Source organism: Coenobita brevimanus, chromosome 23 (assembly GCF_032717465.1).
Source record: "Coenobita brevimanus isolate Jiangsu-jjx chromosome 23, ASM3271746v2, whole genome shotgun sequence".
Taxonomy (NCBI): Eukaryota; Metazoa; Arthropoda; class Malacostraca; order Decapoda; family Coenobitidae; genus Coenobita; species Coenobita brevimanus.
This window is the reverse complement of record NC_136976.1, coordinates 53,907,892-53,933,744: the sequence shown is the minus strand read 5'-3', so window position 1 is coordinate 53,933,744 and position 25,853 is coordinate 53,907,892. Positions and strand designations below refer to the sequence as shown.

Below are 25,853 nucleotides of genomic sequence, written 5' to 3'. Positions count from 1 at the left end.
TTGTCACTCAGTGTAGAGTCACCCATAGGCAGAAGGAAGAGGAAAGAATGAAGGAGAGATAGACTGAAGAGGGAGTGTAAAATCACCCATTAGCAGAAGGAAGAGGAAAGAATGAAGGAAAGAAAGATTGAAGAGGGAGTGTAAAACCACCCACAGGCAGAAGGAAGAGGAAAGAGTGAAGGAAAGAAAGATGGAAGAGGGAGTGTAAAATCACTCATAGGCAGAAGGAAGAGGAAAGAATGAAGGAAAGAAAGACAGAAGAGGGGTTGTAAAATCACCCATAGGCAGAAGAAAGAGAAAAGAATGAAGGAAAGAAAGACAGAAGAGAGAGTGTAAAATCACCCATAGGCACAAGGAAGAGGAAAGAATGAGGAAAGAAAGACAGTAGAGGGAGTGTAAAATCATCCATAGGCAGAAGGAAGGGGAAAGAATGAAGGAAAGAAAGACAGAAGAGGGAGTGTAAAATCACCCATAGGCAGAAGGAAGAGGAAAGAATGAAGGAAAGAAAGAAGAGGGAGTGTACAATCACCCATAGGCAGAAGGAAGAGGAAAGTAAGAAAGACAGAAGAGGAAGGAAGGAAGAGAGGAAAGGGCAGACGCCCAAAGCAGCACTACATTGAGTGAGTGGATGTTGAGCTTCCCGACCTACAAGGCAGATAAAACAACTCTAGGGATGGTGGCAGTACTGTCAAAGCAGAGGGAGTGTGGCCATGTGCAGTTTGCCACAAAGGTGTGGGAAGTAGCTCATCTTGTGCAGTGTTTGTTATGAGTGCATAAGGGATGTAGTGGTATTAGGGGTAGGCTGTGAAATAATGTTCATTTCGTGTGTGTGGTGTGTCTGGGAGAGCATGTAGAGATTGTCTGGTGTGAAAGTATTGATCTTGCTGGAGAGTCCCTTGAGTGTATGGAGGATTTTTTTTTTTTTTTTTTTTTTTTTTTTTTTAAATACTTGGGGAACATGTTATATGCTGGAAGTGGGGCTGGAGCTAGCTATGTAGCTAGGGTAAGGAGTGGTTGGAGGAAGTCAGGGAACTGTTGCCTCTCTTAACATTGAGGGATCTCTTCATGCTAGGGGATCTTTGTATGCACCATGTGTTATGAGTGTAATGCAGTATGTTAGTGACACCTGGACGGTAAAGGAAGAGGACATTCGTAGGCTCAGATGTACCACAGTGACTGTGATTAGATGGATGTGTAGTGCATCCTTGAATTCGAGGCTTGAGGGACTAGAATTGTGTTTGAAGAGCTGAGAGGAAGGATGGGACTTGAATGTATTGGTGTTGTGATTGAGATTGTTTGGGCATGTTGAGAGGATGGAAGATGACAGTAGGATGTGGAAGGTGAAAAGTGTGAACGTTAGGCATCAAGTTGTGAGAGGCAGACCAAAAAAGACCTGAGATGAGGTCATAGAGTGTAACCTCAGGGATAAGGGACTGAATAGGGAGGCTGCCAGAGTTTGCGCAATATGGGAAGGCGTTATTATTATTAATATTTTTTTATTTATTTTTCTGAATGCAGGGAAAGAGGAACCAAAGGCCAGGAGCCCACAAGATTGTTCTCTCCAAGAAAAAACAAAAATGAGGTAACAGAGAGCCATATTCAAGATCCGTTCATTAGGTGACCAAAGTCAACACATGCAGGCATGTTGGAGCTTTTATAAATGATACATCCTGAGGCCTTCAACATTTCAGCAGTCAACCCAGATGCACCTGCCACCTTCCCTAACTGCATCTTGCCACTTGCCCTGATCACAGTAGCAGCAGCTTTCAATAGTCAAGGGCCAAATACTGGATCCACTGACTCTTAACCTTCCCTGTTCCAGTCAAACTCAGTATTCATCAGCTGGTTATAATGCTTTCTCCAAGCATCTTATATCCTCACTGTACACCACTACCATTCCTTGATCATTCTTCACACACTGCCCAATTCTGATATCTCTGTCTTCTTTCTTTATCTGTTTTGTCAACTTAAATACTTCATTCTTCTGTTTCAGCACTATTAAGGCTGTCATGTAAAAGTTTATTAAATTTCCAGTTTTCTGGTAAGTCTACATAGAAAGCAGGAGAAACCATTACAGAGCTGTTTACATTCAAATCAGTTTTTTTTTTTTTTTTTCCATAGCATCTTGTTCCACAGGATGCTATGCATAACCTCTTCCATGCATTTTATTTGTTATTGTTGTTGCATACTTTTATACACTGCATGGTTGATAAATAGTTTTGTCATAATCATGACTTACTGCAATATTCTGTGCTCCAGGATCTGATTCGTCCTGGACGATTTCATGAGTACCACCTAGTTGACCTGCCAGATGCCAGTGCAAGACAGCAGCTGTTTCACCACCACCTCGTTACCTGCCACTTCACAGACGACATTTCAATAGACAGCTTGGTGACAGCCACGAATGCCTTCACTGTTGCTGAAGTATGTTTTTATTTATTTTATTTATTTCCCCCCCCCCCCAAATAGATCCATAGAAAGGACATCCAGGTCAGGATTTAACTGGCATGCTGCAGGAGAACATGCAGCTCAAAAAAGAGCCATCAGGTGAAAAAAAAAAAGGCTGACCCATGCAAGCATGGAACACAGCATATCTTGATTTAGCTGTTAATTGTTCCTGTGGAAAAATTATATCTTCATAATTTTTTTTTTTTTTTTTTTTTTTGTAATTATATATATATATATATATATATATATATATATATATATATATATAATTACTCCACAGATGCACACAAGGGGGAGATCAAGGGTGGGCCTTCATGCTGTAGACTGATGTATATAGTTTAGCCTTGTTGTTCTTATTCAGCTTTTTAGACCTCTGGTGGTGTAGTAAATCAAAGTAATTCAGCTGGCTGTGGCTAAAGGGTAATAATTCCAAGGGGTGATTGGGGTTTATTTTGCTTGTGTAATGCTCCTCAGAGGTCAGCAGCTGGTCACTTATGCCTTAAATGTCTGGACTGAGAAGGCTCCATGCTCCTGATGGGGCAATAATGGATTAGCTAATGGTTGGATGTGAAGATACAACAGCTTTGGTCAAACTTGGACCTTGTTGAGGTAATTTTAGATGTTGTTAATATTCTTCCTATAATTTTATATAGGATACAGTTGAAGTTCAGGCTGTTGAAACTGTGCAGTATGGTTATGCCTTATGTAACTTTTATTTTTTTTACTATCACTTCAGATTTATAATATCTTAGGAGAACTTGTCAGCACCATTCCTTTTTTCCCCACTGTCCACCTTCCCACATTCCACCTTTTCCTCACATTCTGCCATTCCCTTTTGCCCTTATTCCACTTTTCCTTACCTCTCATATTCCACCTTTCCTTCCCTCTCACATTCCACCCTTCCATTCCTCCCACACCCTCTATTTCCCTTCATCCTTACATTTCTTCTCTTTCTTCCTTCCTTTGCACATTCCCTTCCACTCATCTTTGCCTCATTCACCCCACATCCTGTCTTGTTGGTCATAAACTTTAAAAAGTTGTTGAATAATGATGTCTCAGCATCTCATGAAAGCAGTTGACTGTGATTTGAGCTGTGTCCTCTGGGATACTGTACATCACTCATTTTACATTAAACTTGTTAGAAAACCTTAAGGAGATTCTCACACATTTCTTTTAGAGTAAGTCCTCATCGTTAGCCACCTCTTTGTATTTTATTAAGTACCCCATCCAATGGGGTAATTTCTTCACGACCTATTTGTTGTTATTATTGTTATAATATACATTATTGTTTTAATATGCACAACATATCATACACAATGGATTATAAGTAGGCTTAGGTAGTCTAGGCTGCCATACAGTGGGATCTATGCCATGTACAGTTGCAGACATATCAAACAGAAAAACCCAGTCCACCAGCGAGGCAGTGTAATGCTGTCCGCTTCTGGTAACACTGATATATATGGAACTTCACCAGGTTTCGTTGAGTCGCTAGGACGAACTGAACGTGGTAGTCATTGCCATTATGTGCAGTTATTGGTGGTAACACATTATATAAGCAATGTTCCATCAGAAAAAATACTGATAATAACATGTCGTGATTATGGTAGTTTTTAAAAATTATGTCACTCAATACACCCTCTACATAATGGCATTTATTATGAATGACATACATTTCATGAGTACAGTAGTTAAGTTTTGAGTCATGAACCATGCAACAGTTAATAATTCATGAATTTAGCCATAGTTATCAATTTGAATTTGGCTCTCTTTTGTATTGTTTTTGTTTTTTTCTTGGAAGGAATGGTTTGTGGACTCCTGGACTTTGATTCATTCTTCCTTGTAGTAAAAAAAAAAAAAAAAAAAAATCTTCCCCACAGCTATCAATGAACAGAAAATTATCATAACACCCATCCTCCCTCCCGTGAACCTAACATTGGTAGACCTCTGAAATAGAAGCAAGTTTACTACATACAGGAGGTGGTGCCACGGGAGGTGGCAGGGTAGGGGGGTGGGGTACCTGGGAGACAGGGTGAGGATGAGAAAGGGGGCAATAGTGGTCAAACTTGGGGCTAGAGGACAGGGATCATGGGCAGTAGTGGTCGAACTTGGGGCTAGAGGACAGGGGTGATAAGCAATAGTGGTCGAACTTGGGGCTAGAGGACAGGGGTGTTAAGCAATAGTGGTCGAACTTGGGGCTAGAGGACAGGGGTGATAAGCAATAGTGGTTGACCTTGGGGGTAGAGGACAGGGGTGTTGAGCAATAGTGGTTGAACTTGGGGCTAGAGGACAGGGTTGACCTTGGGGGTAGAGGACAGGGGTGTTGAGCAATAGTGGTTGAACTTGGGGCTAGAGGACAGGGGTGATGGGGTAGGGGGCAGTGGACTTTGGTAGACAACAGGAGCTGCAGTGGGATGGACCTATTACACAGTGATGACTGGGCCAAATCATTGTTTTATGGGGAATATGGAATTTTATGTCAGACCATGCAACATGTTGCCACGTGTTATAACTAACCGTCATGGTTTGCAACAATTCACAACACACTTTCCACTGGGTGGCTCAGTAACCCCGTATTATGAGTATGGTGATGATTTGTTGTACAAAAATATGACACGTCCCTACAGTTTGTTGGATGTTACAGCTGTTGTTGTCATTGTGATTGGGAATTACTCTTATTGCTAAAGCAGTATCAACATGGATGACGACTGAAATTGCAAACAGAGTAGGGATAGGGCTATGTAGATTTTTCTTTATCACCAATTAATATGAACAGTCTGACAGTAATGGTGGTTCCTATGATTCTCATTAATATCTGTAGGGCACAGATATAAAATAAAGGTGGATTTACTTAACCCAGGTTTATGTTAACATTTTCTGTATGCCATGTTTGGCTCTTGATTTTACATATTGCCAGTGGTTGTTAGTTATATTTAGGTTCACACTGAGCAACTGTCATATGCCCCAAGCATTCCTCCACAAATCCTTGAGCCAGTAATGGTGGAACAAGGTTGTAATGTCTGAAGTTAAACAGTCCAAGCATGGGCATATTGGATCAATTGTGCCATTAGTCGCTTGTATAAAAATGCAAACACATGCATTATCTGCAGTGTGGTTTGTCATACTAAACAACTGAGTAGCATTCACACTGTATGAAAGGGACAGGATAAAGATAAAAATGAGTATTGGAGCCAAGTCAGCTTTTGTTTATGATTTGGGCATCCACGTCAGGCTATCTCAGATGAAGGGCGCATACTGACGAGCATCATGCAGAACCTGAAAAAGATTGAAATGCAAGTATTCCAAGTGCTGCAAATAAAATACATGAATGTTTATGGAAACCAAGGTAATACAACATGAATGTGGCAGCAGATGATGGCAACTGTAGGCATGCGTTCCACATTTTCTTGACTTGTGAAGCACTCTGCCACCCCTATATAATTACAGTACATTCCAACACACACACACACACACACACACACACACACACACACACACACACACACACACACACACACACACACACACACACACACACACACACACACACACACACACACACACACACACACTAGACGTGAGAGAGGCAAGAAGTACCACACATCGCTTCACACATGGCCAATCTCGGCCACAAATGGTCATACCTAAAAAGTATCTTTATATGAGTCAAGCTCTGTACTAGGTCCAACTAAATGGTGTTCTAATATAAAAGAGGAAGTTAAAGTAAAAGTGTTATTCCAATAACATAATACAAAAAAGTAGTGCAGATGCGCCGAACAAGCATATCAGCTGTTTAGTGTTTACTGTTTTGTCTGCGATGTACAGGAATGCAAAACTTTAAGTAGAATCTTTCTCTTAGTACCACAAGATGACCACCATCTTTAGCAAAGTAAATTGGGAAGGAGTTAAGAAAAGGGATAAAGATAGAAAGCAGAATGATGATTTTTACCAGGAACTTGTGGAAATGGACACATACAATCAGCTGGTAGAACGAGTGTACAGATTAGAGAAGGCATTTCAGTGTGAAATGGATGAAATTAAGAAGCAGTTGCACATGCAGAAGGAGGAAAATGAAAAATTAGTAAACGAGGTTAACAAGAAAGACACAACAATAGGTGAGTTTTTAGTTGAGGTGGGTATACTTAGAAGGAAGATTAGTGAAATGACAAGCACAGTTGTCTACCATGAGAGTATTATGGAAGAGTTCGGAAATGATACAGAGACAATAAGGCAGGCAAGCACTTTGATAGATCATAGTAGTGATATTGAGGAGAAGATAACCCAGGTGAATGAAGCGATGCAAAGCTACAAAAATGATGTGGAAACCACATATCCCGGAATGGTGAAAGTAAAGAAAGACATTGAAACAAGAGTTTCAAGAACATTAAAAAGGAAGTGAAGAAAATAATCCAAAACAATCCTAAATTGGTCAAAGATTCAACAGACATCAACAAATCTATAGTAATCACTGGTATAGAGGAGGAAGAAATAAAAAAATAAGATTTTGAGAGAAAAAAAGAAGATGGCAAATGTAATGAGCATATTGAAGGAAGTATTAGAGGAAATCTGTAGTAAAGACATAGAGGAACATAAAAGGCTAGGGAAATTTGAGAGAAATAAGTCAAGGCCACTGAAAGTAACCTTCCAGAGTGTAAACATTGTGGAGGAGATACTAAAAAAAATGGAAACAAACTTGTGGGAAAAGAGGAATTCAAAAGTATATTGATAAAAAGATGCCTAATTCAAGAGGAACTGGGATTACTAAAAGAGAAGAGGGAGGAGGCAAAAACAAAGAATGAGGGAAGATCAGAGGAAGAGAAGAACACATTTTTTTACTCCCCTGGGGGTAGGGGGGTTTTCATGAATACTCCCCCAGTACCACTGCTTGTCGTATGAGGCGACTAAAAGGGTTGACGGAGGGTTATTGCCCCTCCCCAAAAAAACAGCTAACTAAAACGACGAACAAGAAGCCTCGGACAAGGACTGACCAAAAGATGACGACCAGGGACCGGACAAAGGACATGGTACGGTTCACGATGTGGAATGTAAGGGGTGTGAATGATGAGGTGAAAGAGAGAGAGATTGTCCGGGTGTTTGAGGGTGCGAGAGTGGATGTATGTGGAGTAACTGAAACTAAATGGAGAGATGAGAGTGTGAGAGATTGGGCGTATGGATGGGGTATATGTGCAGGAGTAGGTGAGAATGAGAGGGCAAAAGAAGGAGTGTGTATTGTTGTGAGTAAAAGATGGAAGAAAAACATAAGAGAGTATGGATCACTTGGCTCAAGGATTGTGTGGGTAAGATTGAAAGTTGGAATACAAATGTGGGCGATTGTGTGCGTGTATGCGCCAACGCAAGATCGTGCAAGCAGAGTGAGTGAAGAGTTCTGGACAAATGTGGAAGTGTGCATGGAAAAGTTTGGAAGGAATGAGAGAGTGTTTTTGATTGGTGATATGAATGGTAAAGTAGGGAATGTGAAGGTGGATGGAATATTTGGTGAGTGGGGTGTGCCTGCTGAGATAGATGAGAATGGCAGTGCGTTAGTGGACATTTGTGCCAGGAGGGGGTTGGTGATAGCCAATACCCTCTTCAAGCACAAAATGATCCACAGGTGTACATGGCGAGTGATGAGAAGGGTGGATGGTGAACTGAATGAAAGGAAGGCAATGATTGATTATGTGTGTGTGTGGATGAAAGGGTGCAAAGATGTGTAATGGATGCAAGAGCTTATAGAGGTTGGGGGAGTGGACTTTCTGACCACTACTTGGTGATGGCAAGAATCAAGATCCAAGTAAGATGGAGAAATAAAAGAAGGGATGGATGGGAGGAAGGAGTAGTTGCAAGGAGAGTGGAAAGCTTAGTAGAGGATGAGAAAAAGGCAGAATATACTGTAAGAGAGAAGTGGAGGAACGATTGGGTAAATATGAATTGGAGCAGCTGGGGGATGTGGAAGATGTGTGCGAGATATTCATTGAAGAAATATGTGCAGCATGTGATGTGGTGTGTGGGGTGAAGAGAAGACAGATGGGGGTGCAAGGAACAGCATGGTGGAATGAAGAGGTGAGATAGGCTGTGGCACAAAAGAAGAAAGCATACAATGATTCGATGAGAAATAGGGGCGTGGAAGAAGCTGAGAGGCAGAAGGGAGTTATATGTAGAAAGAAAGAGAGGGGTGAAAAGATTAGTAAGAGAGAGTAAGAAGAGAGTGAATGAGGAATTTGGAAGGAAATTGAGTGTAAAGTGGAGGGACTGAAAGAAAATGTTCTAGAAAGAGGTGAAGAGAGTAAGACAGGGTGGCAGTGAAGTAGGGGAGTAAAAGATAAAAATGGTAGCTTGCTAGCGGAGAAGGGAGAAAAAGTGAGCAGATGGAGAGAACACTTTAAGGAATTGTTGAACATAGAGAATGGAAGTAATGTGTGTATAAGTGGCTGGGAGAAGGAGGGAGGTGAGAAGACAGGAAGAAATCAGTAGGATAGAAGTTGTGGAAGCAATGAAGAAAGTCAAATTGGGGAAAGCCCCAGGAATTGATGGAGTGTGTGATGAAATGCTGAAGCATGGGGGAGAGATAGTAGTAGAATGGATGTGGAAGATGTGCAGATTGGCCTGGGAGGAAGGTAGAGTTCCGGAGGATTGGAAGTCAGGTATAATTATTCTCTTGTACAAAGGAAAAAGGGAAAAAGAAGTGTGTGGTAATCATAGGAGCATTTGTTTTCTTAGTGTAATAGGAAAAGTGTATGGTAGGATACTTATAGACAGAGTTAGGGAAATAACAGAGGAATTAGTTGGAGAAGAACAGGGAGACTTTAGGAAGGGAAGAGGTTGTGTAGATCAGATATACATTCTTAGATCTTTAGTGGAAAAGTTTCTAGAGAAAGGAATGAAGCTGTATGCAGCCTTCATCGATTTGGAAAAAGCATATGACAGGGTGGATAGACAAGGATTGTGGAAAGTATTAATATATGGAATAGATGGGAAGTTGTTGAATGCTGTAAAGAGTATGTTTGATGGTGCTAAGGCTGGAGTGGGTGTGGATGGTGAACTGAGTGAATTCTTCTCTTTGAAAGTTGGGTTGAAACAGGGATGTGTCATGTCTCAAGGTTGTTCAATCTTTTCTACTCTGATGGCTCTGTAGCTATTTCTTCTACTGATAAAGCAGATCTCTTCGCTCAGACTTTCTCCTCCAACTCCACCTTAGACGATTCCGGTGCTGTTCCTCCCTCACTTCCCCTCTCTGACTTCCTCATGGCTAACATTAAAAAATCTTCAGCTGATGTATTTTCTGCCATTGCTGGCCTCAGTACTAATAAGGCATATGGGCCTGATGGAGTCCCTCCTGTTGTTCTCAAGAACTGTGCTTCTGTGCTTACTCCCTGCCTAGGCAAACTCTTTCGCCTTTGTCTGTCAACTTGTACCTTTCCTTCTTGCTGGAAGTTTGCTCTCATTCAGCCAGTCCCAAAGAAGGGTGACCATTCCCAACCCTCTAACTATCATCCAATTGCTTTAACATCCTGTATCTCAAAAGTTTTCGAGTCAATTCTTAATAGAAAAATTTTAAAGCATCTTTCCTATCACAACCTTCTTTCTGATCGTCAGTATGGGTTCCGTCAGGGACACTCCACAGGCGATCTTCTCACCTACCTTTCAGACTCCTGGTCATCCTCCTTTCGGGACTTTGGCGAAAGCTTTGCCATTGCACTTGACGTCTCAAAGGCTTTCGATCGAGTCTGGCATAAATCTTTAATTTCCAAACTGCCCTCTTACGGTTTCTATCCTTCTATCTGTGCCTTCATCTCTAGCTTCCTTTCTGGTCGATCTATAGCCGCTGTTGTAGACGGCTATCGTTCTTCTCCTAGATCTCTTAACAGTGGTGTTCCTCAGGGCTCTGTCCTATCACCAACTCTCTTCCTTTTATTCATCAATGACCTTCTAAGCTGTACATCTAACCCTATCCACTCATACGCTGATGACTCCACCCTTCACCTTTCCATTCGATTCCCCCAACGTCCATCTCAGCAGTTACTTCAACAGGCAAGGGATGAGGCTATGGCACACCTAATGTCTGACTTGGCTCGTATCTCTGACTGGGGTAAAAATAATCTGGTTGTTTTTAATGCATCAAAGACTCAGTTTTTGCACCTATCAACCCGACAAAATCTTCCACAGGTATACCCACTTATGTTTAATAATACTCAACTTAATCCTGCATCATCGTTGAACATGCTTGGGGTTTCATTTGCTTGGGACTTGTCTTGGAAAGATCATATTACATCTCTTGTAAAATCTGCTTCCAAGCGATTGGGTGTGCTAAGCCGTCTCCGTTCCTTCTTTACCCCTGCACAATTGTTGACTCTATACAGGGGTTTTATCCGTCCCTGTGTGGAGTACAACTCTCATGTATGGGGAGGCTCCCCACATACAGCTCTTCTCAATAAGGTGGAGTCAAAGGCTTTTCATCTCATTAACTCTCTCCCTCTTACTGACTCCCTTCAACCTCTGTCTCTTCGTCGCAGTGTTGCATCTTTATCTCTTTTCTATTGCTACTTCAATGGTCACTGTTTCTCTGAACTGTCTGCATGCATTCCTCCACTTCTACGACGGGCGCGTAGCACCCGTCTAGCAGCAAACTCTCACCCCTTTTCTGTCCAACTCTCTAATGCAAGTCAACCGTTACTCCCAGTCCTTCATTTATGCAACAGGTCAACTCTGGAACTGTCTCCCTCTGTCTGTATTTCCTGCTTCCTATGATCTCCAGTCTTTCAAACGCAGTGTGTCCAGGCATCTCGAAATTAATGGATCTTGAATTTGGCTCTCTCTTGTATTTTGTTTTTCTCTTGGAGGGAACAGTATTGCGGGCTCATTGCCTTTGGTTCCTTCTTCCTCACAAAAAAAAAAAAAACATGGATGGGGTAATAAAAGAGGTACAAGGTAGGGCAGTGGATGCTGGAGTGGCACTAGTGAGAGAGGGTAGTGTTTGGAAACTCCCTGTACTTTTGTTTGCAGATGATACTGTGTTGTTAAGTGAAGACAAAGGGGAGCTGCAAGGCTTGATGGATGAGTTTGGGAGAGTGTGTAAGAAACGGAATCTAAAGGTGAATGCAGGGAAGAGTAAAGTGATGGTCTTTGAGAGAGGTGAAGTCAGTGAATGTTCAGTGAGGTTGGATGGTGAGGAAATGGAAAATGAGAGTAGGTTTAAGTACTTGGATAGTGTGATGAGTAAGGATGGAAACTTGGAGGGTGAAGTGCTTGAAAGAGTACAACAAGGAAGAAAGGTTGCTGGTTGCTTGAAAGCAGTGATAAGAAACAGGAAAGTGAGCATGGAAGTGAAAAAGTTACTACATGACAGTATTGTGATACCAACTCTAATGTATGGAAGTGAAGCTTGGATGTTGTTGGACGGACACAAGTCAAGAGTGAGAGCAGTGGAAATTAGTTATTTAAGAGGAGCCTGTGGAGTCACATGGAGAGACAGGCTGACAAATAAGGATATAAAGGAGCGTTGTGGTGTGGATGTGGATGTGATAGGAAGTGTTAGGAGGAACACACTGAGGTGGTTTGGCCATGTGGAGAGGATGGAGGGTGAGACTGACGAGAAGAGTGTATGTGAGTGAGGTGGAGGGGGGAAGAGGGAGGGGGAGGCCGAGAATGAGATGGAGGGATGGGGTGGAGAGGTATATGAGAGAGGGGGGTGTGAGTTGGGAGCAGGGCAGTGAAATGGCGGGGGACAGGGCGACGTGGAGATGATTTGTTTGTGGCCACCCCGTACAGGATTAAGGCGTCTGGCAGTCAATAGATAATTAGATTGCAAGTACAAAAGTGGTACATAAACAGGAGGGAATAAAAAAAGAGGAAGGTAGTAGACCCAAGTCATGACAAGTATGTAAACAAGATGATTAGGTTGATGTACTGTAATGTAGATGGAATGGTAGCGGAATTTCTAGAAATGAATGCTTATATCAAAGAAAAGGAACCACATATTATTTGCCGAACTGAAACAAATTTAGCACCAAGGATATCAAAGGGTACCCTAAAACTAGAGGAATACAGTGAGAAGAGATAGGAACTTAAAAAGGAGGAGGAATTATAATATTAACAAAGAAAAATCTGCAAGTCAAAGAAATAGAACTAGATATGCCCTCACAGGTAGAACTGATTGCCGTAGAGATTGGTACATCTGAAGGGAAAGTAATTGTGGCAAATTTATACATGCCTCCTAGATCAAACGTTTGGGAAAAAGGCAAATATGAAGACCTGGCAGAGAGCACAATTCAGAGTTTAAGAGCATTACTACGTAGAAGAGAGGAGAAATCTGAAAGACTTATACTATCTGGAGATTTCAGTAAAAATATAAATTGGAATACTCTGGATATAAAAATCCAGAAAAGCTGTTGGGACCAAAAGCTCCTGGACCTTGTGCAGGAGTTCTTCCTAACACATCATGTAAAAAAAAGTACAAGAAAAAGAGGATGATGTACCATCAGTACTAGATCTTATTTTTACTAGGCAAGAAAATTATACTGATAATATTGTGTATCACCTTCCATTCAGCAAAAGTGATCATGCAGTATTAAATTGCAACGTCAGGATTGCATATGACATAGTTAACAGTAATGAAAGTTATAAAAAGAGCCGTAACTACAAAAGAGCAACTATCATGACCTAAAGAAATACTTCTTAGAAATATATTGGGAAATAGGGCTCAGAGGACACTATTTAAATGTTATATGTAGTAATTTCTGTGAACTTTATGAAATAGGAGTCCAAAATTACATCCTTCAGCACAAAGAAGGAGAAATTAAAATAAATAAATGGTTTAATAAAGAATGTAAACAATCAGTGTTATATAAAAAAATTCTGTGAACTTTATGCAGTAGGAATCCAGAATTACATCCCTCGGCACAAAGGAACAGAAATGAAAATAAAGAAATGGTTTAATAAAGAATGTAAAAAATCAGAAGAAAAAAAGAGACTTGTTGTGGAATAAATACAGAAGACACAATAGTGAGAGGGGATATAACACCTATAAACAGGAGAGAAATGAATATACAAGAATAAGGAGAGAAGCCCAAAAATACTTTGAGGAAGACATCATAAACAAAAGTAGTGATCAACCGAAGCTATTTTACAGCTACATCTGAAGCAAAACCAAAGTAAAAGATAAAATACAATCCCTTACGGATGAAGTGATCCTCTATACACAAGAGAAAGATATTTGTGAAGCACTAATTAAGAATTTGCAATCAGTTTTTACGGAAGAAAATAATTTTGAGGGGGATGATATGGAACATGCATGCCCAAACATATTACCAGATATACAAATATCAGAAAAAGAAGTACAGGAGGAGTTAAATAAATTAGACAAAGGAAAAGCAAATGGTCCAGACGAAATTTCATGTTGGGTGCTACGTGAATGTGCAAAGGAGTTAAGTAGACCATAATCTTTAATATTCAAGGAATCCTTGGGTCAAGGTAAACTACCTGGTATTTGGAAGAAAGCAAACATTGCTCCCTTATTCGAGAAAAGGAATAGACAGAATCTATTCAACTACCGACCAGTATCACTAACCAGTGTTGTTAGTAAAATACTGGAAAAGCTGATAAGAAAAGTTTGGGTAAATCACCTAGAACACAATGTCATAACAGAAAGGCAATTTGGTTTCAGAAAGGGAAAATCATGTGTTACTAATCTATTGACCCTTTGAGATTCCGATGACGATTTTGATTGTCATTTCAAATCCAACCTCTGAGATGCCAATGATGCCTTTGATCGTCATTTTAATAAACTTTTGTAAAATATTCACCATAAATCACGTTTACGCGACATTACAAAGAGACTCGAGCATGATATCACGGAATTGTTGCTCTATGTGTGGCGGGTACTGCACAGTTGGTGTGACTTATGGCATTGTTTCTTTATCACTTTATTCTTGGCGAATATTACTGTATTCTACAGCAAGGTATATAATTTTTGGTTTTTGCCTAACTTCAGCTTGCACTTTGACTTTTATTTTCTTTGTCTTCCTTTTTTTTAACATACTATGATAAAGTACAACTATTTAGCTTTAAAATAACACCACAACCAGCATCGTATCATAAAAAGTGTATTTACACTGACCGATCACAGAAAACGATTGCGAAACGAATATGTGGCCAAGACTAAATATTGTACCGTACATCTCTTTCCTTTCACTTTACCATGCAGTAAAATGCTAAACTTACCATAATCTATACATCATTGTAAAGGTAATTTATTGTAGTTTTGTGTGGTTTAAACCAGATTTGCATATCTTTATTATTATTTATTTTTTTTTCATATGCTTTTTTCTATGGCAAGGTATAAAATTTTTGGTTTTCACCTAACTTCAACTCGTCATTTTGACATTTATTTTCTTTGTTCTTTTTTTAACATACTACAACAGAGTACAACCATGCAGCTTTAAATTGAAACCAAAACCAACACTTTAGCATGAAAAGTGTATTTACACAGAGGGATCAAAGAAAAATATCGCACTTCGCAGATGTTGGTCAGCATGGGAATGGCTGACCCTAGCACAGACATAATGTGAACGACCCAGAAACCTGATAGGGTTAAGGCGCTATGACAGAATTGCAGAAACATTACAGAAAAGAGAAGGATGGATGGACAGTATCTATCTAGATTTCCAGAAAGCATTTGACAGAGTACTGCACCAGAGACTTTTATGGAAACTGTACCATCAAGGAGGAATCTGAGGCAAACTGTACTGTTGGATGCAAGATTTTCTCAGAAAAGGGAAATTAGAACAGTACTAAGGGGAAATTACTCATCATTGAGGGATGTGACTAACGGAGTTCCACAGGGCTCAGTGCTGGCACCAGTTATGTTTTTAGTGTATATAAATGACATGGATAGCAACATTGGAAATGAAAGCTAGTTAAATATGTTTGCTGATGATGCAAAAATACAAAGGAGAATTACTAACACAGACTTTTTTAAGAAGCTACAAGAAAAATTAAATAAACTTCATGAATGGAGTAATACTGTACATGGCAAATGGAATTCATTGAGGACAAGTGTCATGTAATCAAGCTTGGTAAAAGTGGGAAAAGACCGGATTGGGATTATAAGGTAGGAAGTAAAACCTTACACATATCAGAAAGAGAGAAGGACTTAGGTGTGATTATCAATAACAGACTACCTCCAGCTGACCACATCAGTGAGAAGATACGGAACATGTATAAACTGCTTGCAAATATGAGAATAGCATTCATTTACATAAATGCAGACATGCTGAGAAAGATAATAACATCTTTCATCAGACCAACCTTGGAGTATGCATCAGTAGTCTGGAATCCTCAACTCAAGAAACACATAAATAAGATTGAAAAAGTTCAAAGGGCCACTACAAGATGGGTACCAAGCTTAAGGGATCTAAGCTGTGAAGAAAGACTAGAAAAACTGAATCTGCCAACACTACAGGAGAGAAGGAAAATAGGAGACATGATTATGCTATGTAAATGCATATCAGGAAGGAGCAAATACTGTAGACATAAATGAATATATAACCTGTGGGGAAGCATCAGCAAGAGGACACTGCAAAAAAAATGCATAAAAAGAGAGGCGATAAAGACGTAAGGAAATTTAGTTCCCCAAATAGGGCAATTGATCAGTGGAATGCACTACCGAATGAAATAGTGTGTGCCAAAACAATTCATAAATTTAAAGGGATATATGATGAAAATGGTTTAAGACACAGGACAGTACGAACTTGACTTATTCCTGTAAAGATACAATTAGGTAAGAACAACTAGGTAAGCACACACACACACACACACACACACACACACACACACACACACACACACACACACACACACACACATACACATTATATACCAGTATGTGTGTGTGTGTGTGTTTTGGAATGTATGGTAATTATATAGGGGTGGCAGAATGCTTCACAAGTCAAGAAAATGTGGAACACATGCCTACAGTTGCCATCATCTGCTGCCACATTCACGTTGTATTACCTTGGTTTCCATAAACATTCATGTATTTTATTTGCAGCACTTGGAATACTTGCATTTCAATCTTTTTCAGGTTCTGCATGATGCTCGTCAGTATGCGCCCTTCATCTGAGATAGCCTGACGTGGATGCCCAAATCATAAACAAAAGCTGACTTGGCTCCAATACTCATTTTTATCTTTATCCTGTCCCTTTCATACAGTGTGAATGCTACTCAGTTGTTTAGTATGACAAACCACACTGCAGATAATGCGTGTGTTTGCATTTTTATACAAGCGACTAATGGCACAATTGATCCAATATGCCCATGCTTGGACTGTTTAACTTCAGACATTACAACCTTGTTCCACCATTACTGGCTCAAGGATTTGTGGAGGAATGCTTGGGGCATATGACAGTTGCTCAGTGTGAACCTAAATATAACTAACAACCACTGGCAATGTGTAAAATCAAGAGCCAAACATGGTATACAGAAAATGTTAACATAAACCTGGGTTAAGTAAATCCACCTTTATTTTATATCTGTGCCCTACAGATATTAATGAGAACCATAGGAACCACCATTACTGTCAGACTGTTCATATTAATTGGTGATAAAGAAAAATCTACATAGCCCTATCCCTACTCTGTTTGCAATTTCAGTCGTCATCCATGTTGATACTGCTTTAGCAATAAGAGTAATTCCCAATCACAATGACAACAACAGCTGTAACATCCAACAAACTGTAGGGACGTGTCATATTTTTGTACAACAAATCATCACCATACTCATAATACGGGGTTACTGAGCCACCCAGTGGAAAGTGTGTTGTGAATTGTTGCAAACCATGACGGTTAGTTATAACACGTGGCAACATGTTGCATGGTCTGACATAAAATTCCATATTCCCCATAAAACAATGATTTGGCCCAGTCATCACTGTGTAATAGGTCCATCCCACTGCAGCTCCTGTTGTCTACCAAAGTCCACTGCCCCCTACCCCATCACCCCTGTCCTCTAGCCCCAAGTTCAACCACTATTGCTCAACACCCCTGTCCTCTACCCCCAAGGTCAACCCTGTCCTCTAGCCCCAAGTTCGACCACTACTGCCCATCATCCCTGTCCTCTGGCCCCAAGTTCGATCACAATTGCCCCTTTCATCATCCTCATCCTGTCTCCCAGGTACCCCACCTCCACCCTGTCACCTCCTGTGGCACCACCTCCTGTATGTAGTAAACTTGCTTCTATTTCAGAGGTCTACCAACATCAGGTTCATGCCAGGAAGGATGGGCATCACGATAACTTTCTGTTCATTGACAGTTGTGGGGAAGGTGATAACTATGTCTAATATGATGAATTGTTAACTGTTGCATGGTTCATGACTCAAAACTAACCTACTTATGAAATCCGCGTCATTCATAATGTGTACTGTGTGACATAATTTTAAAAACTTCCCATAATCATGACATGCTATTATCAGTATTTTTTCTGGATGAACATTGCTTATGTATTGTATTACCACCAACAACTGCATATAGTGGCAATGACCACAGTGTTCGGTTCATCCTAGCCACTGAACAAAATCTGGTGAAGTTCCATACTGTACTTATCAGTATTACCATATGTGAGAGGATTGCACTACCTTGCTGATGGATGGGGTGTTTCTGCTTGGTATGTCCACAACTGTACATCGATAGCATCCATCATTGTTTCACTGATGGTTTCATGATTGGAAAGTTAGTCAGGGGGACTCTTATTGCATGAGTGCATGGCAGGATACTAGTTTGTTCTGTGTGTGTGTGTGTGTGTGTGTGGTGTGTGTGGACAGTGCAAACAGTTCTGAATCACTTTTAACCTGAAACATGTAATTAATGGGTAAATAGAAAAATTTTTCTTTTCCCAGTTTTTATTGATGCAATAAATGCTGAAAATTTTCACTAAACACCTTCATTTCTTCAATGAAATTTTTTTTGCCACAGAGGATCAAAACTTCGCATGACCTTGTTAGGTCGGCATTCCTCAACATAAGCCCAACGGAAACTGAATCCATGCAATAGTTTGGGAGCTATGGGCCTTTGAACTGGAATTATTGGCCTCATGGTGAAATCACCTCGTTTTACCCAAAAGCTGATTAGCCAGTTTCCCCACAGTTTACAGTACTAGTTGTGTAAAAAAGTTGAGATATTTTGGAACATATCTGTGACTTACAGTGAGGACTGGCTGCTTAGTGATGCCAATTAGCTACTGCTGAGATGGTTCTTTCTCTTCATTTGATTTCGGTGTTGGTTTTACTCGTATGGTCATGTGATAGTATTTTCTCAGGTACCTTTTGGAAGTATATGTACCCACCCCAAAGGGATGATGATGATGATAATGATGAGAGAGACGAGGAGGAGGATATTGACATTGATAATGATGAGGAGAGGGAGGATATTGACAGTGATGATGATGATAACGAGGAGGGGAGGAAGATATGGACAGTGATGATGATGAGGATTTTGACAGTGATGATGATTATTATGATAATGATGAAGAGCAGAATATTGACAGTGATGACAATGATAGATACTGACAGTGATTGTGATGATGATACATAATGACAGTGATTGTGACAATGGCAGATATTGAAAGTGATGATGATGAAAATGATGATGAGGATGGTAATACTGTCGTGTTGATGATGATATTAGAGAAGTATAAAGTGCTGGTAATGAAACTACTACAGTTATATTTTTTAATCTGTGTGGGATGGTATGTAGTGTACATTTTGTTGCAGCTCTTGCTCTGACATATTAAATGAGGTACAAAGAAATGAAAACAGATAAGCTACTATAATATAAGCAGAATACAGCGGTTCTCTTCCTGTATCATAATGCGGAAATATTACTTTATGGCATATTGGGCACTTGTCATCCTTAATTTTAAGCCTCATTTCCCTTTTGCAGGTGATAGCAGTGTGTGAGGAGGTAAAGGAGGAGGGTAGGAGAACAGGCAGCCTTGAACACGTTGGTGGTGATAGTTGTGTTGTTAGTGCACAGGTGATTGACCAAGGGATTCAAGCCATTATTCCAGCTACTTCAGATAAATTGCATCAAAAGTATACAATGTTTTCTAAGATCTATTGTTCTGGTTGAATGAATGAATGAATTGTAGCAGTCTGCTTGTACCTACTAGTTGTGGTTGGGCAGCTTTGCACATTCAGGACGTGGTGGGTGAACTAATAATATAATGTTGAAGAGAGCCTATTGCCATGGCAATGTTGTTGTTGCTTAAGCCCAGTTTGTCTAACTGAGTAGACCTATTGACCACAGGTAAGCAACCACCCTTATGGGGTTGTCCCATAGGTTCCCTACACCATTGATATTGTGTCTGCATCTTAGTGTGGCATGTGCTGTGCAGTGCTCCATATTATGCGTATTATACGGTATTGTGTAGGCCTATTCTACAAGCTGGGCATGTCATCTGTAATTCCACCCAACCCGAAATATAAGCTGGTAGCTGAATAAAGCTGGGGGATGTCCAGCTCTAAACCTAGCAAGGTGAACTTGATCATCTTTATTTAACCCGTCACGTCCTGAGGCTTTCCGCACCTATGACATCCCCCAGTCCCGAGCCTTTTTGGAAAATTTTTTTTTCTGCTAAAACTTCCGCTTAGGTCGAGAAACGAAGGAAAATTATAAAGAAAGTGGTCCCTGCGGTCTGTAAGTGGTCTGTACAGGTGCAGTTTCCCCCCGCAGGTATCGTATTCTGTAATGGGCTGGATATGCGTTTACGTTTTCTATGGTAAGGAATAATGGGAGAAACAACACACAACACCTCTACATTTATTGAATTTGAACTAATAAACAATAACAGTAACAATATAATGGATTTCAGACACATATATATGAAAAATAAGCATTGTACCATCGCGCGAGCATAGCGAGAGTGGTCCGAGTCGTAACATGCTATATGCTAAGTTTCTGGTATGAGTCAACCTATCATTTTTTCTACTTGTATACTTCTGTTTCAATGACAATTTACCAATTACAACTGTTTGTAAGTGTTTTCAGATGTTTTCATTCATTATGATGACATGCAGCATAAGTTTAGCGCACATCAGCTTAGTAAGCGCACTCGCTATGACTCGTATTTCAGCATACCAAATTGTTTTATCACTTTCCAATTATTTTCCCCTTTACATAGAACCTTTCCTCCACCACTGTAAAGGTTTTCAATTATTTTCATTCATTACGAGGGCATTTAGCGATATGCTAGCGCATATTCACGTAGCAACCACGATCTCAAACACTCGTGTTTCATCATCTACTTTATTTATTCACTCCAATTATATTTTCCCACTTACATTACACACGTTTACACCCCTAGAATGCACTGTACATACTTACTGCCATTATTTATTCAAGTGAGCGTGAGAATATCGCCTGAAAATACCCTCGCAAGGAATGTTTCGTCATACATAATACTCACACACTTATATACTAATTCACTCACACACTTATATACTAATTATTCACTTTATCACTTGCTGACTTTTATTTTAACTAATACGTGCCTTATTCATTCGACTGAGCGTCAGGAAATCTTATCTTTATACACACGCTATGAATATTTGACTTAGAATATACATCATCATATACAATAATTTGAACTTATATTATACCCGTAAGAATGTCACATAATAATAATTATATAATAACGGGCCGTATTTATTGCACTGAGCGACAGAATATCGCATCATACAACCCTCTCTATGTAAGTTTCAACTTAGGGCAGATTTATATACTTACACCCAATGTTTTCACTTATGTTCTACCCGTAATCACTTTATACTAATATTTGGAGATCCACATGACTGATAATTTCACTGAGCGTCTGTCTGTCGCATTTACCTCATAATTTCAGCGTCCTTTCGCATTCACACCATGCTAAAAGTGCAGCAACGTGTGATATTCAGCAAAACATGGGTGAATACACAGACCCACGTCACACTGCACGCACTCATAGCGGGTGTCCTTCCTCTGTGTCGTGAGTCTCACCTGGGAATTACTGCACACGTGACACCTGCGCTGGGGCCTAGGTCTGTTGGGCTGGGGAGGGATAGGAGTGGGGAAATGGCAGCCGGATATTCTCTGGGGATTCTGGGTAATAGGGGCAGTGCGGGGGCGTTGTTGGGGCCTTTCAACAGCATACTTAGCAAAGATTTCTCTTGTGAGCTCCCTCACAAACCCTTCAAATGTTTCCTGAACTCCTGTGGTCATGGCGTGAAGGTGGTGGCAATTCAGAGCAGTGATATCTAGTAAGTGAAAGAACAGTTTCTTATACCACTTCATCGTTGTCCTGGCACACTCTACCGTCGATATCATGGAGTCAGACTGGTCCATGAGGCGCATGTTTATATTGTAATCCATTACACACTCAGGTTTCCAAACACGACGCCTGCTCTCGCTATGGTAATCAACAGAATCAGTACAGTGCATCAAGGGGCGGTGAACCGTGGACAAGAGGCTTACTTCTCTGTTGTGGTTCCACATTGTTGCAAGGATGTTGTTGGCTTTGAAGAAGACAACCTCACTCCTTGCAAGTTTCCGCCCTACCTTGACCATGTGACGCCGGTTCACCTTTACGGTTCCACAGACTCCCGTTTCATGTGTGTGAAGATAACGAGCAAGAAGAGGGCTAGTGTACCAGTTGTCGAGGTAGAGAACGTGACCGCGATGAAGGTAGTCTTGTATCATCGTCTTTACCACTGCTCCCGAAAGTCCTATACAGTACTTCGATCTTCTATTATGTCTGTCTGTGCACCGGTGTACAAGACTATGTCTTGCACGTATCCGGTCCTACAGTCACACATAACAAAGATCTTGAACCCAAAACGGTGCCTTTTGCTGGGTATATACTGTCTGAATGAAATATTGCCTCTCCACAACACGAGACTCTCGTCTATGACGAGATCTCTATAGGGATAGAATGAGGATCGAAAGGTTTGCCTGAGGTGATCAAAGACCAACCGAATTCGCCTCATTTTGTCAGTGTTGTTTGCATTTGCAGGGTCATGAGCATCATAAAAATGGAGGGGACTTAGAATTTGTTGAAACCGATTACGGCTCATCACTTGACCAAATATGGGGGTAAACATAACAGGGTCCCTAGTCCAGTAAGCAGGAATTCTATTCTTTCTTATAATACCCATCAAAAGGACAAGGGCAAAAAATAAGAACATTTCTGGAAGGGAGACAGGGTAATCATAGATCATAGAATGCCTACTCCTTGTTCCCAATCTTTCACTTTCTAGGCGCTGGGCGCTTGCAAACAGGTTTGTTTGATAAACGATCTGATCTGCGAATGCCTCACTGAAAAACAGGTGGAAAAAATCCAACCTGGTGGAATTACTGTGAATACCTGGTGCAATGCAGCCAGATCGCCCTTGCTCAGTGAAGGGGTGAATGAGGGGAGAAAAATCACTCCCATCCTCCCAATCCCACAACACAAATCCCTCGTCCCCATCACCACCTTCGTCTGGGTGGGGAGGAGATCCTGGTTGGGGAGGTGGGGGAGAAGGAGTACGGAGGGCTTCCCCACTGTCACTCCTCTTCCCTCTGTCTTTACCCTTTCCATTTCCCTTACCCTTACGGCCTTGAGGAACATTAGGGGGCTGTGGGGATGAAATAGTTGAATATTGGGGAGCAGAAGACATGCTGGGGAGTGGTTCCTCCCCACCTTCCCCCTCCATTACCACACCACGTGCTCTCTGACGCAACCTTGCTCGACCACGTGTTAGGGGATATTGGGGAGCATAAGACGTGCTTTGGAGTGGTTTCTCCCCACCTTCCCCCTCCCTCACAACCCCACGTGATAATGAACGCACCCGCATTGGCCCACGTGATCCACTCTGCCGCCTCACACTACGTAGGGAGAGCAATGACTCACTCACGTCACTCTCACTTTCCCTAATCTCAGGACTTTCCATTTCACTCCCCACTCCCTCCACTTGACTTCCTAGCTCCCCAAACAGAATGCTAGGCCCATACCTGGTCATACGACGTGGTGTGCGCTCTGGGCCACAATGTGTTATGACCTCCCGTCCATACCACGTGGCAGCACGTCCCACGGCTCCGTCCTCGTCCTCGTCCTCGACCTTGAATTCTCCTTCCAAAGCACGCTGGGGATAGGGATATGATATACCACGTGCCTTCTTTGCCTCCTGCCCCTCTCTAGCAGCACGGTAAGTCACGTACTGCCGCTTCCTGGGTGACGGAACTTCCTCGTCACTGCTGGTGGTTTCTTCCTCCTCTGGCTGCACATAATCTTTGTCCATCTCCTCGTCATCCAGTGGGGAATCACTGTCGCCGGTAAAGGTGTCCAGGGCGACTTGAATCTCGCTCTCTGAGAGACCTCTCTTAGCCATGTCTGAGCAGGACCGTGGCTACCAGGTGAGTGGACGAGTGGCGGGCTAGCGCGGGTCGCGCGGGGTCGCTGAGTGTCCCCGCCTGGTGGCAGGTAGGGGAAGGTCAGGCGAGGGTACGTACCGCAAATCAAGCGCGAAATTTGAAAATTGTCGAAATTATGCACATTGCAATTGCACGACGTACTGGTACGTCGCCGGGACTGGCAAATGCAAATCGTTGCAACGTACCCATACGTCGTCGGGACGGGGTGGGTTAAGGACACCTCCAATGAATTGATGTCAAGAGGGAAGGTTTGTAAAATAGTGTTGTAATAAAGATGTTGCATTTTCCTGCATGTGAAGTAAGTACAGGTATGTAGATGTTTCTTCACTGTTAATGTTGGAATGTCTGGAGATGAAATATTGTTGCAGAGGGTTTGATGATAATGTTTGTGATGATTTTTTTTTTTAATATGCTTTGGTTTGCTGTGTGTGTGTGTGTGTGTGTGTGTGTGTGTGTGTGTGTCTGTCTGTCACATAGTGACAGGGTTGTTGTATATTGGCACAGACTGCTGCATAGAATTGTGTGCCTCTCATGTCAAGGTACCTTGCAACAGAGAGGACTTCAGTTTCAGAATGCAAGCGAGCTGTGGGAGTGGTTTTGGTACAGCCATTGGTGAAGCATAGGGCATAGTTCTGTATTATTTACAAGGTATTAAAATGGGTATTAGATAGGATGGGAGCCCTTGCCAGGGAGGTATAGGTCATTGAGCTAATGTATTGTGTGTACAGTAAGGAGAGTGTTTTGTTTTGTTGCCCAGAGTTTGGCCCTGTAGTTGCCCTGAGTGCATTGAGTCTGGGATGCATCACCTTTTGATGTCTTGAAGGTGACTCCAGTGTCATATGTCACTCCAAGGATCTTAGTGGAGGGTGTGTGTGGAACACATTTTTTAGGTGTAATAAGGGGGGAGTACCTGTATTCATGTTTACTGCTGGTGATGAGTGTGATGGTGGATTTGGGTGAGGCAATTGTCATCCTGTTGTCCTAGACCAAGACAGCAGTGTGTTAGGTTGTCCTCTTGCATTGTGCAAGGCGTGTCTGCGATGTACTGTGTGGTTGTTATGGTGGTGTTATCTGCATATGAGTTAATGTTGGTGTGTGGATGGGGTCCGGGAATATTGGTGAGTGGATGGGGTGTTGAAATATTCGTGGGTGAATGGGGTGTGGGAATATCATGCATGTATAGGTTGAAGAATGTGGGTGAGAGACTGGAGCCCTGGGGAACTCCATTAGGGAAATTTCATTTTGGTGATGACTTGCCCTGGAATGTAACATGTGCTTGTCTGCAGGACAAATAGTTGACAAACCAGGATTTGGTTTTCTTCATGTTTGTGTTGTTTATCTTGGTGTTTAGTTTGAATCAGGGATGTGTTGTATATCTTGATGATTAGTTAGCACTGGGGAACAGCATCAGTCTTTACTATTTATTGTTGTGAAAAATGTGCATCGTACAGGTGTAACAGAGTCAGTGACATCCAATACTTGTTGTGTGAGATTGATCAGTGAGGTGTTTGTAGAGTGCAATGGTCTGAATCCATGTTGTGAAGGAACAAGGGGGACAGGGGGAATGACCTTTTTTTTTTTTTTTTTTTTTTTTTTTTTTTTAAATGCGAGGAAGAAGGAACCAAAGGCCATGAGCCCGCAGTAACAGTTCCCTCCAAGAGAAAAACAAAATACAATAGAGAGCCAAAATCAAGATCCGATCATTTTGAAATGCCTGGACACACTGCGTTTGAAAGACTGGAGATCATAGGCAGCAGGAAATACAGACAGAGGGAGACAGTTCCAGAGCTGACCTGTTGTATAAATGAAAGACTGGGAGTAATGGTTAACTCTTGCATTAGAGAGTTGGACAGAAAAGGGATGAGAGTTTGCTGCCAGACGGGTGCTACGCGCCCGTCGTAGAGGTGGAGGAATGCATGCAGACAGTTCAGAGGAGCAGTGACCATTAAAGTAGCGATAGAAAAGAGATAAAGA

The 25,853-nt window shown here is 41.4% G+C and overlaps 1 protein-coding gene across 1 annotated transcript in view; it reads left to right on the top strand.

Moving 5' to 3' along the window:
* The window catches only part of LOC145392712 (uncharacterized), a 152,384-nt gene that overhangs the window by 106,886 nt on the left and 19,645 nt on the right, over positions 1 to 25,853 (top strand). Inside the window, exons 7-8 of the mRNA XM_080267013.1 lie at positions 2,260 to 2,424; positions 19,374 to 19,466. Coding sequence (XP_080123139.1) covers positions 2,260 to 2,424; positions 19,374 to 19,466 — 258 coding nt within the window. The remainder of the gene's footprint in view (positions 1 to 2,259; positions 2,425 to 19,373; positions 19,467 to 25,853) is intronic.